This window comes from Mobula hypostoma, chromosome 9, assembly GCF_963921235.1.
Source record: "Mobula hypostoma chromosome 9, sMobHyp1.1, whole genome shotgun sequence".
NCBI lineage: Eukaryota > Metazoa > Chordata > Chondrichthyes > Myliobatiformes > Myliobatidae > Mobula > Mobula hypostoma.
Window position 1 is genome coordinate 122,698,712 of NC_086105.1, and position 17,789 is coordinate 122,716,500.

General features: G+C 40.5%; 1 protein-coding gene across 3 annotated transcripts in view; it reads left to right on the forward strand.

The window, feature by feature from the left end:
• The window catches only part of LOC134352014 (transmembrane channel-like protein 7), a 59,311-nt gene that overhangs the window by 5,282 nt on the left and 36,240 nt on the right, over window positions 1–17,789 (forward strand). For all 3 annotated transcript variants that reach the window (XM_063059055.1, XM_063059056.1, XM_063059054.1), the window contains exons 2-4: window positions 5,429–5,651; window positions 11,203–11,345; window positions 14,695–14,859. In XM_063059055.1, the coding sequence (XP_062915125.1) occupies window positions 5,429–5,651; window positions 11,203–11,345; window positions 14,695–14,859 (531 nt within the window). The remainder of the gene's footprint in view (window positions 1–5,428; window positions 5,652–11,202; window positions 11,346–14,694; window positions 14,860–17,789) is intronic.

Genomic DNA, 17,789 nt, shown 5'->3' on the forward strand with positions numbered 1-17,789 from the left:
ATTTCTGTGGATGATTGGGGGCAGATTTTACAATTAGTTAATACTTCCTCTATTTGTGCTAAACATTCCCTAATTCAATTTAAAGTGGTTTATAGAGCACATATGTCCAAAGATAAGTTAGCGCGTTTTTACTCGCATATTAATCCTTTTTGTGACAGATGTTCGGGGCAGATAGCCTCTTTAACTCATATGTTTTGGTCTTGCCCTACTTTGGAAACTTTTTGGAGAGATATTTTTAATATTATTTCTAAGGTATTAAATATAGATATCTCTCCTCACCCTATTACTGCTATCTTTGGACTACCTAAAATTTCTAGTAATCTTTCCCCTTCAGGCTGTAGAATGATTGCATTTCTTACTTTAATGGCGAAAAGATGTATTTTACAACATTGGAAAGAGCTTAATGCTCCAACTACCTTTTTTTGGTTCTCTCAGACGATTTTATGTTTGAATCTGGAGAAAATTAGAAGTAACCTTTATGATTCTTCATTTAAATTTGAACAGATTTGGGGACCTTTTATTCGATATTTTCATTTAATGTAATATATACCCTTGTTTTTTTTTCACTGTTTTTAATGGAGGTTGGGATTGAGGACGTGATTTTAAGTTTAACTCTGTTTGGTTTCAAGTTAGCCCATTGCTTTGCTTTGCTTTTAGTTAGTTGCACGGTGGGTTTTTTTGGGGGTTTTTTTTTCTTTTTTTCTATTGATATATATAAAATTTAGTATACTATTATGTTATCTTGGTTTCTTATGTTTAAATTACATTGTTTGTAGTATTTTTTTTGGTATTGATACCTTCTGGAATTTTATTATATTTTAACATTGTATTAATGTTTATATGGCTTACCTTTTTGTATACTTATTCAATAAAAAGATTTAAAAAGAAAGAAAGATAGCAGTGGCCACCACAGACTCGTAGAACATCCTCAGCATTGTCCGGCAGATGTTAAAGGACCTCAGTCTCCTCAGGAAATAGAGACGGCTCTGACCCTTCTTGTAGACAGCCTCAGTGTTCTTAGACCAGTCCAGTTTATTGTCAATTCGTATCCCCAGGTATTTGTAATCCTCCACCATGTCCACACTGACCCCCTGGATGGAAACAGGGGTCACCGGTACCTTAGCTCTCCTCAGGTCTACCACCAGCTCCTTAGTCTTTTTCACATTAAGCTGCAGATAATTCTGCTCAGACCATGTGACAAAGTTTCCTACAGTAGCCCTGTACTCGACCTCATCTCCCTTGCTGATACATCCAACTATGGCAGAGTCATCTGAAAACTTCTGAAGATGACAAGACTCTATGCAGTAGTTGAAGTCTGAGGTGTAAATGGTGAATAGAAAGGGAGACAAGACAGTCCCCTGTGGAGCCCCAGTGCTGCTGATCACTCTGTCGGACACACAGTGTTGCAAGCACACGTACTGTGGTCTGCCAGTCAGGTAATCAAGAATCCATGACACCAGGAAAGCATCCACCTGCATGGCTGTCAGCTTCTCCCCCAGCAGAGCAGGGTGGATGGTGTTGAACGCACTGGAGAAGTCAAAAAACATGACCCTCACAGTGCTCACTGGCTTGTCCAGGTGGGCGTAGACACGGTTCAGCAGGTAGACGATGGCATCCACAACTCCTAGGCGGGGCTGGTAGGCGAACTGGAGGGGATCTAAGTGTGGCCTGACCATAGGCCGGAGCAGCTCCAGAACAAGTCTCTCCAGGGTCTTCATGATGTGGGAGGTCAATGCCACTGGTCTGTAGTCATTGAGGCCGCTGGGGCGCGGCGTCTTCGGCACAGGGACGAGGCAGGATGTTTTCCACAGTACAGGAACCCTCCGGAGCCTCAGGCTCAGTTTGAATACATGGTGAAGTACTCCACATAGCTGAGGGGCACAGGCTTTGAGCACCCTGGTACTGACACCATCTGGTCCTGCAGCCTTGCTTGGGTTGAGATGTTTCAGCTGTCTTCTCACCTGTTCAGCCGTGAAGCTCACCGTGGTGGTTTTGTGTTGGGGAGGGGTATAGTCATGAGAGCAGGGTGGGGGACTGTGAGGAGGGGTAGGAGGGGAGAGTGGAACATGTGTTGAATGGGGGCCGACAACAGATGGCTCATGTGGGAGATGGGCAAGGGTCACAATGTCAAATCTGTTAAAGAACAGGTTAAGTTCGTTGGCCCTGTCCACACTGCCTTCAGCTCCTCTGTTGCTAGTTTACCGGAACCCAGTGATGGTCCTCATCCCCCTCCAGACCTCTCTCACATTGTTCTGCTGGAGTTTCCACTCAAGCTTCCTCCTGTACCTGTCTTTAGCCTCCCTGATCCATTGATTATCTGCAATTTAGATTTTCATTTTTTTTGTGACTACAGATCAGATAAAAGGCCTTCATTCTGGTCTTGAGTGATTCACTTCCTGACTCTGCCAGGATTTACACTATGGCAAGGGATGAGTCAGGTGTGTGATGCGATATTCTCCACTTGCCCAGACTAGTGTAGCTCCAGTATACGTGTTTGCACAATAATGCAAAACGTAACAGTTGATATGTTAACCGCCAGCTTAATTATTCATTCTCGCTGCTACCTGTAAGAAGTTGGTACGTTCTTCCCATGACCATGTGGGTTTCCACCAGTGTTCCAGTTTCCTCTCACATTCTAATGACATACTGGTTGGTAGGTTATTTGGCCATGGTAAATTGTCCCGTGATTAGGCTAGGATTAAATTGGGGAATTGCTGGGCGGTGTGGCTTGAAGGGCCAGAAGGGCCATGCTGAATGTCTGTCAGTCAATCAATCAATAAATAATGTGATTAAATTGAAGCTGAAGTTAATGGCTAGCTAGTGATCCCCATTCACTTAACATATACTATGGTTCCAGGGGGCTTTCATGCTGGAATCTGCAGAAGTGGAAAAAAGTCAACAGGAGGCAGTACACACTGAAGGGGATTTGGGATCCTGCTGAGCAGTGAATGCAAACATGTAATTCTGAAACCAATAAAAATGTGAAATCTGAAATCACCTTAGGAGATGCTAGAGCTGTTATGTAATCTCTTTTACACTGTGATGGAGGACAATGTAAAGTGAAAGAATTGATATGGATGTGGAACATCCAGAAGCTGTGCCTTTTGAAACATTCAAGCATGTCAGTCACAGTCCCAAAAGACCCCTGTAAATGACATGCTAGAAGCAGATAGTGACATTTCAGAGCACATAGGGAGTCAACTCCCAATAGGGAGACCTGGCCACGTGCAGGTTGTTAGGTGTAGTTTAGATCGGCATCATGGTGGGTTGTAGGGTCTCATTCTGCACAGTTCTGTGTCCCCATTGAAATCTCTCTGTTCCATGTGCATTCTGTGTCTTTCCTACGGTCAGTGTTTCTTCTAAGATATGTTCTATACAGAGTATTGATTCATCGGTAGTAGGTGGTCAGTTCCAGTAGGTTTTCTTCCCTATATTTGACCTGATGCGACATCTCTATTGATTTTCATAATTAGGCCAAAACGCAGAAAAATGTCAAAATGACCAAATTAAAGATATCATATATTATGCTCACAACTTTCAACAAGATAAATGATAAGAGAGGAGAGTTGGATGTGGTTGATTAGGAATATATTGGAAGGTATGACAGGGAGCATATAATGGTTAGCAGTTTAAACACTATTAATTTTCAAAAGTAATATTCTTTGAAGGGTCAAGTGGGAAATTATTCATTCATGACTGATAGAAAAAATCAAATCAAGGACTGAGGGGATTGGGAGCATTTTAGAACTCAGCAAAGGAGAACCAAGAAGTTGATATTTTTATAAAAAGCAAGATAGAAAATGAGAATAGACCAAATAAAAACTTAAAACAAACTGGAAGATCTATTATAGGTACATAAAAAGGAAAAGACTAATGAGGGTAAGTGTTGTCCTCTTATAGAGGCAAAAGAATTTATAATCAATAATAAAACCACAGTGGAATTAAACTATTTTTGTCTGTTTTTAAAGAAGAAGGTACATAAGCCTACTAGATATATGAGAGAATTAAGAATCTTGAGAAAATTAGGAACTGAAGGAAAAAAGTCCAGTTGACCCCCATATTCCTCAGCCCCACCCCACTGTTCCTGAGTGAATTACAGTTTTATTGATGTTCATTAAGGGTAACAAATTTGTCATATATTTGATGCCTTTTAGTGCAAGTAGAACATGCCACCATATAAAAACAGGAAAGGTTAATTTTTGAAAAGTATTTTTAAGTTGTTTCTGTATTTGTTTAACTTGGAACCTGTGAGGTGAACATGATTTTTTGTTAACAACAGGAATTCTGCAGATGCTGGAAATTCAAGCAACACACATCAAAGTTGCTGGTGAACGCAGCAGGCCAGGCAGCATCTCTAGGAAAAGGTACAGTCAACGTTTCAGGCCTTCGTCAGGTCTAACTGAAGGAAGATTTAGTAAGAGATTTGAAAGTGGGAGGGGGAGGGGGAGATCCAAAATGACAGGAGAAGACAGGAGGGGGAGGGATGGAGCCAAGAGCTGGACAGGTGATTGGCAAAAGGGATGTGAGAGGATCATGGGACAGGAGGCCCAGGGAGAAGGAAAAGGGGGAGGGGGGGAAAAGAAAGCCAGAGGATGGGCAAGGGGTATAGTCAGAAGGACGGAGGGAAAAAAAGGAGAAGGAGAGAAAGAATGTGTGTATATAAATAAATAACGGATGGGGTACGAGGGGGAGGTGGCCACACATTTTAATTCCACATCCCATTCCCATTCTGATATGTCTATCCACGGCCTCCTCTACTGTAAAGATGAAGCCACACTCAGGTTGGAGGAACAACACCTTATATTCTGTCTGGGTAGCCTCCAACCTAATGGCATGAACATTGACTTCTCTAACTTCTGCTAATGCCCCACCTCCCCCTCGTACCCCATCCGTTATTTATTTATATACACACATTCTTTCTCTCTCTCTCCTTTTTCTCCCTCTGACTATACCCCTTGCCCATCCTCTGGGTTTCTTTTCCCCCCCCTCCCCCTTTTTCTTCTCCCTGGACCTCCTGTCCCATGATCCTCTCACATCCCTTTTGCCAATCACCTGTCCAGCTCTTGGCTCCATCCCTCCCCCTCCTGTCTTCTCCTATCATTTTGGATCTCCCCCTCCCCCTCCCACTTTCAAATCTCTTACTAAATCTTCCTTCAGTTAGTCCTGACGAAGGGTCTCGGCCTGAAACGTTGACTGTACCTCTTCCTAGAGATGCTGCCTGGCCTGCTGCGTTCACCAGCAACTTTGATGATTTTTTGTTGCTGATTATTATATGTAGATCTTGAAGTGTATGAAAGCTGCTCTATTTTGGAAAGCTGTTTACATTTGGTTAACAGTTTTATCAAATTTAATGAAGAAATAGATCAAATAGTTTTTCCTCTTCATTTTTGTTTCATCTCACTGAATTCTTTTAAACCTTGACTTCTAGGTTTTAATCTCGCTATCAATCCACTCTTGCATGAACTGCCTAGCTATCAGACTGTGGTAAGAAGATCTCACAGTGTTTCAGCCTCGACCAGACGGAGAAGCACCCTTGCCAGTTACTTCAGCACTTCACTAAAGAGAAGAGATTCATTGGGAGATGCATTTGAACAAGCTGGCAGACCATTGCGAGATTTTCCCATTAGTATTCAAGAGAAGAAGCAAGTCAGGTTAGTCAAAAGACTCTACCATGGGTGGAAGGTCATTATTTATGAATATTAATGTAGTTCATCTGAATCAGTGGACATGCATAGTGTAATTGTTCATTGTAATCTAAAACTGATCATGTATAGTTTATTTTTTTATGTTCATAAACCTATTGCAGCAGGTTTGAAATAGGTGGTATTCAGAAGAAATAAATAAGTAGCTCTCCACAAGGACAGCGCTGATACACAATCAAAAATTTGTTTTGGAAGATGTTGGTTTAAGCTTCAAATAAGCTCTAACTTTATTTTGAACAACGTCTATGATCTATTATAGCTACTGAAACCGACATTTATTGACTGTTGTAGTAGATATCCAGGATTAAAGTCTGAAAATGAGAATCATTATATTAATAGGAAGGTATCAGAGTGCCAATTGTGGGATAGAAAAACAAATATCTGTAGATATGTCAAATGGTAAATTCATGAATAAAATGTAGAAATTAATATACATGTTCATTGAGTTCTCAGAGGAAATCACCTGCAATAGGGTGAGATTTTTGACAATGAAGGATAAAAATGGTTATACTTCTGTATAAGAATATAAATATATATCAACTATTTTAATTAATCAATTTAATTGTGAATTTAATCATTTAAGTCTGGCTGTTAACTGGAATTCTGCTTTTGCACGATAAATTTAATTGACAGGTAGCTATTTTAGTTGTTAAGAATCATGACAAGAAAAAGAATATGGAATTTAAGTTTTCACAGTTTGTTAATAACTAAACTTCACTTTTCATTGACTTTCAATCTATTGTTACTGTTTTTATACTTCTAATAATGACTCTTTTTCATGGAATTTATTCAGTCAAATGTATTGACTTAAATATTACAATATTCAGAACTGCAGGCTGAACCATAATAATTTGTTAGCCTCTAGCAATGAGTTGCTGTACCCCAAACACTACTGTACGCTCGTAACATTTCTGCATTTTTCATCTCTGAACCTCTCTACTTCCTTACCTCCTGCCAGTTTTGTGTTTCTCTCACCTTATTGGACGAGCTTCTTGAATAGTATGATGTGTGTCCAGTGCGTAATATTTCATTCTTGTTAAATATATCACCAACAGAGGCATTCTCATCTGAGTCAGAAGCGTGAGATTCAAACCATAATCTAGAGATGTGCAAACAAAAATGAAGAGTGACGCTCGAGTTTGATATTGTTGAACATTTTTTTGGGATGAGAATATAAGAATATAAAAATGTTAGGAGCAGGAATAGGCCATTCAGCTCCCGAAACCTGCCCTGACATTCAATATGATCTTGGCACATCTGCCATAGTCCTATTTCCTCTTTTGTGCAAGTTCTTCATAGCCCTCAGTTCACTGATCTTTCAACAAAATAAATACTTCTTAAATACAAAACTAATAACCTAGTCTCCCCGACTTTCTGGCTACAGAACTATAGAGATTCAGCACACTATATCAGCAGAGGTTGGGATCCGGGATCAGCCATGATGGAATGGCGGAGCAGACTCAAGCTGAATAGGGTAATTCTGTTCCTATGTCTTTTTGTCTTGTGGTCTAAGTCTACTCACCTCAGCGTTAAATAACTGCCCCCTAAATTTTAACTATGTTCCCTTTTTGAGGTTATCCCATGAGTTGAAACAAGTCATTGTTAACTCTGTCATGACTCCACAGGATGTTATATGTATCAATAATATCTCCTCTTATTTTTCTAATCTGTGAAGAATAAGCTTATCTCTCAAGTGGATAAAAGTTCTTTGGCGCTATCTTGAAGTAAAACGGAATTATTCTGGTGCCTGACTAATATGTAATTCTTCAAGCAATATTACTAAAACTATCTGGTTGTTGTCATATTACCATTTTTGGGAGCTTACTGTGAATATAATGTCTCCTACATTACAAGAGATGACTATACTTCAAAAATAATCTGTTAGCCTTGTGAAGGTTCCAAGGTGCCAAAGAATACAGGTTTTCTCATTCACATGATGTTTACCATGGCTCAGCATGCTGAATGTTCTACCCAAGAAGAGGGACTGTTAAGACAGGGAATTATCTTGTTTGTCACACTGAAGTCATCCATCATTCTGGATTTCCCTGTCTCACATATTGCACATTAGTAGTCAACACTGCATTTTTGATTTGCCATTTAATCCATACTTCAGTTCCTCAGCCTCTTAAGTCTTCATGTCTTTTGAAAATCTTCATTCTTTCTTGCTATGCCTCCCACTTTGTCAGCCTCTTCTACTGCTGTTCTATGTCAGACATCCCACCTCTCCCGGAACTTCCGGGAGTCTCCCGCATATTAATGGTGGCTCCCTGATGCCCGCAAATTATATACAATATCACGGAAATCAATTTTTTTGAGAGTGAGCGAGGGAAAAGCAAGAGAGATCAGGAGAGCGACCACAAGAGAGAGCATGCGCGAGAGAGAGAACGAGAGCGAAGGCAAGCGAGCGAGAGTGCGCGAGTGAGAAAGTGAGAGAGAGCGAGCAAGAAAGCAAGTGAGAGCGCGCAAGCGACCACGAGAGAGAGAGGGAGAGAGAGCGCGCCATGGCAGAGTGTTCCAAAAAATATATAAAGCGTACGTCACCCCAGACTACACTAAAGTGTACCCCTGCCTAATAGGAGTCAAAGTAATGACAGTGTTGCTCGCTGCACTGTTTGCAACAATGATTTTTCTATTGCCCATGGTGGGTTAAGACTGTAAAAGACATGTTGAGGTGAGTTTAACAGTTGTCATTCGTTCATTAGCATAGCTAACGTTATTTAAACTTGCTGGCTAGCTGCTAAAGAGCTACTCTATTGCAGACATCCCACCTCTCCCGGAAGTCTGCCGCAAATTGATGGTGCTACCTCCCTGAAATGAGTTTTTGCAGGGTGGGATGTCTGCTATGTTTGACTTGAAATTGGAACTTCACACCATATTTTACCTTTTCCATTGACATTCATAGCATAATATATAGTTATGTTATTTTTTAATTAATTACATTAGCTTCTGCTGTCTGGAAAGCATGTTCCTTAGCATGTTGGAATTGTGTTTTTCAATGTCTTCAGCATAAAATTCTCAAATTTTTGGCTAACATGAATCTTAAAGTATGGTAGATGATGAAGAGGATAGAAATAAGCTGCAAGAGGACACAAGGTGACAGAATGGACAAATAATATGATTTAAAATGAGAAGTGTGAAGTAAGTTAAAAGCAGAAAATGTTTGGTAAATTCAGCTGTTTAGGCAGCATCTTTGGAATAGGGAAAAAGTAAACATTTCAAGTCAGGGACTTTCAACAAAACTGGGAAAGAAAGCAAACAGGTTATTTTTAAATCACAGAAGATGGTAAGAGAGGAATAGACCAAAAACTAATCTTTGATTGGATAAGGCTATAGTTGCTGTATAAATAACTTGTAGAGGTTAATGGGACAGATATAAAGAAAATGAACAAAAAAACTATGAAATTATGGTAGCTAGAGAGTGAGAACATAAAAAAATACAATATTCAGAGCTACAGGATCTGCTCATTGGTCAGGCTTTGCTATTGAAAAATGGAAAGCCTGAACCAAACACAGATAAAAAGGCTTGAGGCAGAATTGGTCAATTCTGATGCAGACAGACAAAGTGAGTCGCTTGAGCTATAGAAATCAATATTTGGTCTGGAAGGTTACAGAATGTCTAGATAGAAGGCAGAGTGCTGTTCCTCAAGCTTCTATAGTCCACATTATAAAAGTGGTGGAGGCCAGAGATAGATCAGGAAGAGTGGAGGTGGGATGATGAATTAAAGTGGCAGGCAACAGGAAGCTTTGAGTTGCCCCTGTGTACTAACTCTGCAAAATGGTCACCATATGTGTTTGGCTTTTCCACTGACAACTCTTAAAGAACAACAGCTAATTGAGAAATTAGCCAGGATTTCCCTCATTTATTTGGGACGCTATGTCATTTAATTGCGATGAGAGGCTGTTGCCAAACAGTCACATGCACTTGTGTGGCCATTAGATATTATACTATGGTTAGAGTGAACAGTTTTTAAATAGCAGAAGTTGCATGTGTTTGTATTCAAAAAGCAGTGATTTTTGTTACTGATAGTTGGCGAGAAATAAGCTGAAAGACAATTCAGAAGTGTTTCACTCACTGCGGTTTCAAGCATTCAGGCTTGGTCATGCCGGAAACAGCCAGAAGTGAAAATAAAACACTTTCACTACTTCAGCAAGAATTTGAAGGTATTCACAAATATCTTGAATGTTATAATGAAAATGAAGATTTGGAGAATTTAATCATTGAAAGCATTGTATGAAGGCAGTCCATTATTTGCACTAGGTGTCTGCACTGATACTGGTCATTTACAGTCAATCAAAAGAATGCGTGCTGAATGAATTCCTCCGTCTATAACAATTTGGAATAAATGCACATCTTTATAGTACTGTAGTAGTATCGATTTGTTTTCTGTTTCATTCAAATGCATAATTTGTTACTCAGTTAAAATGGTAGTTTGTCTTTTTCATATCTTTTTAACTATTTCCTTGAGACTTAGGCTAATTGGGGCAGCTGCTTAATTGGGCCAAAGTGTTCTTGTCGTGATGTGTCCCAATTAACTAGAATCCACTGTATATGAAATCCTGGATTCATAGATTGTACAAAATACAGAACCAGGGAGCTCTTTTAAACCAGTATAAAACAGCTTAGGTCATAATTATGATATTACTTCTAAGTTTGATCACCTAATTATAGGAGGGTCCCTTTATCCACTTTTATCCATTAGCCTCTCCCTCAATGGCCTATCCCCTCACTTCATATTACACTGACATTCTGTCCTGCACTGACTCCCTTTCATCCATCTCTCCCAACTTTCTCCCCCAACCTCCCTTCTACTAGTTCATGACTGTCATTTCTTCCTGCATCACCACCACCACCACCACCTAATTCTTGTTCCACTTACTCCCTTTTACCATCCTCTCCAAACTACCTCTCTTGAAAAATAATCCCTTAATTACTCTTCATGCATTAACTGCAATTGGATCTACTTCTACTCCAATGTAAAAACCAGCTTGAGATGTCAGTACAGATGGTCCCTGCATTCCAGGAAAAACACCTGTATCACAATATTTCCTTGACATAGAACTGTCATCTGTGCATGTGTCAAGAAACACAAGTTGAAAAAATACATTTTGCTTATTTATGTTATTTTTTTCTCACAAATTCTGTGAAGGAATTTTATTCTCCATCTGAAAATTTTTGGGTAGTGATTTGTAAATTCTGTAAAAGTGAACTTCTATTACCCAAACGTGGAAGTTGTCTGTAAAACAATTCCTGATCAACAGGATATCATTGATCATTTTGAACTATAATGGTCAGTAAGAGCAAATAGGTTTTCTGCAGTGTTTCCAGTGAAATTACCACTGTGAAAAGTGCAGCTCTGAGGGTATTCTCAGCATAAATCTGAAAGTAGATACGATGCTCAACCTAAGCAAATCCTGAAGTAGTCACAACTAGAAATTTGTGTGTGTTAAGATAGTTATTCTTTTAACTTTATTTTTTTGTTTACATTGACTGTTTTATTAGAGATAGAAAAGATTATCAAACACATTCGCTGTCATATCAGAACATTATATTTAAAAATATGAAATGGAGGCGGCTTTCTCAAGGAATCAAGGAGCATATGTCTAGCCTTTATCTATGGAGAAAAGATATTCATGATATAGAAGGTGAGAAAATTGGAATTACCATACAAGTAAGCAATATTCTTAAGTAATTAAAATGTGGACTTTGTTTTGGTGTACTTTGGTAAGGCATTGTTTTCCTGTATTATACGTCTAAAAATTTCTTTATATAGCTTTGGACGTGTTTTAGCAGTACAAATGCAAATTACTTATTTGTCGGGATTGGATTATCTGGGCTGAATCATGCCTTGTCAGAACTTGGCTTCAAGTCAGGAATACACTTAGACGACTCTAATGTGATTTCTGTGTCAGGCACAGCTGAAAAGATATCTTTCCTTGTGGATTGCTTCTTTGGAAAATTACCCAAGGAATTTGATCACATTGTTTGAACTGTATCTTTGTTGGCAAACACCAGGACCGCCATAAAGAGCTGTGGTTCCAAAAGGAGTTACAAACAAGAGAAAATCTGCAGATGCTGGAAATCCAAGCAACACATACAAAATGCTGGAGGAACTCAGCAGGCCAGGCAGCATCTGTGGAAAAACGTACAGTCAATGTTTCAGGCCAAGACCCTTCAGTAGGACTGGGGATAAAAAGATGAGTAGATTTAAAAGGGGGACAAGGGGAGAGAGACACACACACAAGGTGATAGGTGAAACCATAAGGAGGAGGGATGAAGTAATTAGCTGGAAAGTTGATTGATGGAAGAGTTACAGAGCTGGAGAAGGGGAAGCCTAATAGTTAAGGATAGAAAGTCATGGAGCCATACCTCTTCTGAACCTCTCTCCAATTCCAACCTCACCCCTTCTCAATGCTCTGCACTCCACTCCCTCTGCACTAATCCTAACTTCACCATCCAACTTGCAGATAAAGGGGGTGCTGTAGTCTGGTGAACTGACCTCTACCTTGCTGAGGCCCAGCGACAACTCTCTTAGACACCTCCTCTTACTTACCCCTCGAACAGGATCCCACTAAGGAGCACCAGACTACTGTCTACCACACCATCACAGATCTTATTAGCTATGGGGATCTCCCATCCACTGCCACCAACCTCATAGTTGCTGCACCCCGCACCTCCTGTTTCTACCTCCTACCCAGGATCCACAAACCTGCTTGTCCAGATAGACCCATTGTTTCAGTTTGTTCCTGCCCTACTGAGCTCATATCTGTATACCTCGACTCTGTCTTATCCCCCTTAGTTCAATCCCTTCCTACCTACATCCGTGACACTTCACATGCTTTGGGTCTTTTCAATGATTTCAAGTTCCCTGGCCCCCATCACCTTATTTTCAGTGTGGATGTCCAGTCCCAGTACACCTCTATCCCCCACCAGGAAGGCCTCAAAGCTCTCCCGTTTCTTTCTGGACATCAGACCCAACCAGTTCCCCTCATCGCTGCTCTCCTCTGTCTAGTGGAACTTGTCTTTACTCTTAATAATTTCTGCTTTGGCTCCTCTCACTTCCTTCAAACAAAAGATGTATCCATGGGCACTCGTATAGGTCCCAGCTATGCCTGCCTTTTTGTCGGCTACATGGAGCAGTCCATGTTCCAAGCCTACACTGCTATCTGCCCCCCCCCCCACTTTTCCTATGCTACATCAACGACTGCATTGGTGCTGCTTCCTGCATCCACGCTGAGCTCGTTGACTTCATCAACTGTGCCTTCATCTTCTACCCTGCCCTCAAATTCACCTGGTCCATTTCTGACCCCTTCCTCCCCTTTCTCGATCTCACTGTCTGTATCTCTGGAGACAGCTTATCAATTGATGTTTATTATAAACCCACAGACTCTCACAGCTACGTGGATTATACCTCTTCCCATCCTGTTACTTGTAAAAACGTCATTCCCTTTCAGTTCTTCCATCTCCACTGCATCTGCTTTCAGAATGACACTTTTCATTCTAGAATGAAGGAGATATCCTCAATTTCAAAGAAAGGGACTTCCTTCTCCATTCATCCCTCCCCACTGATCTCCCTCCTGGCTCTTATCCTTGCAAGCAGAACAAGTGCTATGCCTGCCGCTACACCTCCCTCACTACCATTCAGTGCCCCAAACAGACCTGTGAGGCAAGGCATAAACTCACCTGTGAGTCTTTCGCAGTCATATACTGTGTCCGGTGCTCCCGGTGTGGCCTCCTGTATATTGGTGAGACCGGACGTAGATTGGGAGACCGCTTCGCTGAGCACCCATGCTCCATCTGCCAGAAGAAGCGGGGTCTCCCAGTGGTCACCCATTTTAATTCCACTTCCCATCCCCATTCTGATATGTCAATCCATGGCCTCCTCTACTGTCGCCATGAGGCCACACTCAGGTTGGAGGACTACACCTGGGTAGTGTCCAACCTGATGGCATGAACATCGATTTCTCGAACATCTGGTAATGCCCCCTCCCCTTTTGTCTCCTTCACGAGTCCCCATCCCCTTTCCCTCTCTGACCTTATCTCCTTGCCTGCCCATTGCGTCCCTTTGGTGCTCCTCCCCCTTTTCTTTCTTTTATCAATCAACTTCCTAGCTATTTATTTCATCCCTCCCCCTCCCGGTTTCACCTATCACCTTGTGTTTCTCTCTCCCACCTTTTAAATCTATGCCTTATCTTTTTTTCTCCAGTTCTGCCGAAGGGTCTTGGCCCGAAGCATCAACTACACTCTTTTCCATTGATGCTGCCTGGCCCACTGAGTTCCTCCAGCATTTTGTGTTTGTTGTTCCAATAAGAATGATCTTTTATTTTTTTCAACAAAACCATTTTGCAAAAATATTACTGAAATCATAAATTTGAGAAATTCTGCAGATGCTGGAAATCCAAAGTAACACACACAAAATGATGGAGGAACTCAGTAGGTCAGGCAGCATCAATGTTATTTGGGGCCAAAACGCTTCTTCAGGACTGGAAAGGAAGGGAGAAGGCACCTGAATGAAAATACGGGAGGAAGGGAAGGAGGATAGCTATTACTGAAATAGCAGCTTGTGAAATTGACAGGTGTGAATTTGCCTATCTTCTTGAATGAAATCATTTACATGGGTGCAGCAAAATACAGAAAGCCATGTATTTATAATTGTCAAAAACAATGAGCTGCTAATAATTTCACTAGCACAGAAGTTAACCCTGTGTGCAAAAATCACAAAAGCAAGTGGACAGGTTCGGTAATATTTAAGATCATAGAATTTATTTCTAAGATGGGGTTGTATTGTAATGAGAGCTTGAAAGCTCCTGCCAAAATTCTGCATCAAATAAAAATTTAACATCTAGGATTGACAGACTTTTCTTAATTTGAGTAACATGAACCAAGTTGGGTAAGTGAATTTTTGTTACGACTGAGTAACAGAAGAGGCCTGATGTTACTTATTCTTATTTCAAATGTTTTACGGTTCTTATTATTTTTCTTTTTGTCTTTCAGGCAAATTTGGCACTGGAATACAGTCTTATTTCTCCTTTCTCCGCTTTCTGGTTTTATTGAATTTTGTGATTTTCCTGTTAATGTTTTCTTTTATTATACTTCCAATGATCATTTCAGCACATGGAGTTAACATCACAAGCACCCAAGTTTCCTCTTCTGGCATAGGTAATTAATGTACATTAAATTTAAGGAATGCAGATTTTATTTTTGGGATCTTAATATTTGATCATTGTATTTATCTGATTCCTCCAATCAAACTCAACTAATGTGATTAATTGTTACATGGTGATGCATATAAATATTAGAATAGATACAGCGGCATGCAAAAGTTTGGGCACCCCTGGTCAAAATTTCTGTTACTGTGAATAGCTAAGCGAGTAAAAGATGACCTGATTTCCAAAAGGCATAAAGTTAAAGATGTCACATTTCGATAATATTTTAAGCAAGATTACTTTTTAAAATTTCCATTTTTTACAGTTTAAAAATAACAAAATAGGAAAAAGGCCCGAAACTAAAGTTTGGGCACCCTGCATGGTCAGTACTTAGTAACACCCCCTTTTGGCAAGTATCACAGCTTGTAAATGCTTTCTGTAGCCAGCTAAGAGTCTTTCAGTTCTTGTTTGGGGCATTTTCGCCCATTCTTCCTTGCAAAAGACTTCTAGTTCTGTGAGATTCTTGGGCCGTCTTGCATGCACTGCTCTTTTGAGGTCTATCCACAGATTTTCGATAATGTTTAGGTCGGGGGACTGTGAGGGCCATGGCAAAACCTTCAGCTTGTGCCTCTTGAGGTAGTCCATTGTGGATTTTGAGGTGAGTTTTGGATCATTACCTTGTTGTAGAAGCCATCCTCTTTTCATCTTCAGCTTTTTTACAGATGGTGTGATGTTTGCTTCCAGAATTTGCTGGTATTTAATTGAATTCATTCTTCCCTCTACAAATGAAGTGTTCCCCGTGCCACTGGCTGCAACACAAGCCCAAAGCATGATCGATCCACCCCTGTGCTTAACAGTTGGAGAGATGTTCTTTTCACGAAATTCTGCACCCTTTTTTCTTCAAACATACCTTTGCTCATTGCAGCCAGAAAGTTCTATCTTAACTTCATCGGTCCACAGGACTTGTTTCTAAAATGCATCAGGCTTGTTTAGATGTTCCTTTGCAAACTTCTTATGCTGAATTTTGTGGTGAGGATGCAGGAAAGGTTTTCTTCTGATGACTCTTCCATAAAGTTCATATTTGTGCAGGTGTCGCTGCACAGTAGAACAGTGCATCATCACTCCAGAGTCTACTAAATCTTCCTGAAGGTCTTTTGCAGTCAAACGGGGATTTTGATTTGCCTTTCTAGCAATCCTACGAACAGTTCTGTCAGAAAGTTTTCTTGGTCTTCCAGACCTCAACTTGACCTCCACTGTTCCTGTTAACTGCCAATTCTTAATTACATTACGAACTGAGGAAACGGCTATCTGAAAATGCTTTGCTATCTTCTTATGACCTTCTCCTACTTTGTGGGCATCATTTATTTTAGTTTTCAGAGTGCTAGGCAGCTGCTTAGAGGAGCCCGTGGCTGCTGATTGTTGGGACAAGGTTTGAGGAGTCAGGGTATTTAAAAAGCTTTGAAATTTACATCACCTGGCCTTTCCTAACTATGACTGTGAACAAGCCATAGCCCTAACAAGCTAATTAAGGTCTGAGACCTTGGTAAAAGTTATCTTGAGAGCTCAAATCTCTTGGGGTGCCCAAACTTTTGCATGGTGCTCCTTTCCTTTTTTTCACTCTAAAATTGTACAAAACAAAAATAATACACTAATCCTGCTTAAAATGTTGAAAATGTTGTTTCATCTTTAACTTTATGACTTGGAGATCAGTTCATCTTCTACTCACTTAACTATTCACAGTAACAGAAATTTTGACCAGGGTTGCCCAAACTTTTGCATGCCACTGTATATTAAAAGAGATGGCTGTCAGCCGAGCAAGTATATAGCATATATTCCTATCTTCAATACAGTTAACATAATGCTGGTGTCCCATAGGAAAGTAAACTCAAGTACGATCAGGCAAAGGGATACTCTTGGGATATTTACCCAATATATTTCATGAACTCTTCTGTTGCAGACTATGTCTACTGTTATGCTTATTGCATTGTTTCTTATACAATGGTAGCAATTCCATAAGGGGCAAGTGGATTACACCAGTTGAAGCTATTTAGCACTGAAAGAATTGATATCTATATGCTCAAAGTGAAGGTACTCGAACTGTCACAGGTTTATCCAAGCTTTAGTGAGCTTTCTGGTAGTTATTGCTGAATAGGGGTGAGAATAGCCATTCTAACTCCAAATGCTTTTGTCGACGAGAAGGAGCAAAGTAACCCGTGCTTAAGTGCCTTGGATGGTACTTGGGTTCGTTATGGAATGTGAGTGAGAAGTAATTGCATCTGAGCTCAGTGGCACCAAGTAAATAGGCAGGGCATCACTATATTGTAAAGATATTGACAAATCCAATCTCCGAACATCTGCATTAGTACCTTCACACACAAACAGAGTGTATGAAGCTTATCGTGTAGTTGGAAGCAAAGTGGAATTTATTTAGAAACATAAATGGTGATTCATGCTTAGAGTCACAGATAGGACTGTAATATTTAATGAGTACTTTATTTTGTCATTTGCCAAGGACGATCATTCTGATGAAGTAGCAGTAGAAGCAGAACTGCAATAGTAGATATAGTCAAAATTGATCCTATCTTCTTGGTTGCTTTTGCAGAAAGGAGATGAATTTCCTTTTCCTTAATTTGAGGGTTCTTGTAATCACAAATACATAGACCTCACCCCATCCTCCTGCCACCCCGCCAGGAACAGAGTTCCTCTTGTCCTCACCTACCATGCTGCCAGCTTCCGTATCCGGCACATAATAGTCCATAACTTCCATCACCTCCAATGGGCTCCCACCACCAAGCACATATTTCCCTCCCCCCCCACCTCACATTTTCCGCTTTCCACAGGGATCACTCCCTACGCAACTCCCTTGTCCATTTGTCCCTCCCCACTGCCCACTGTTCTCCCTCTAGTCATTTATCCTTGCAAGTGGAACAAGTGCTACACCTA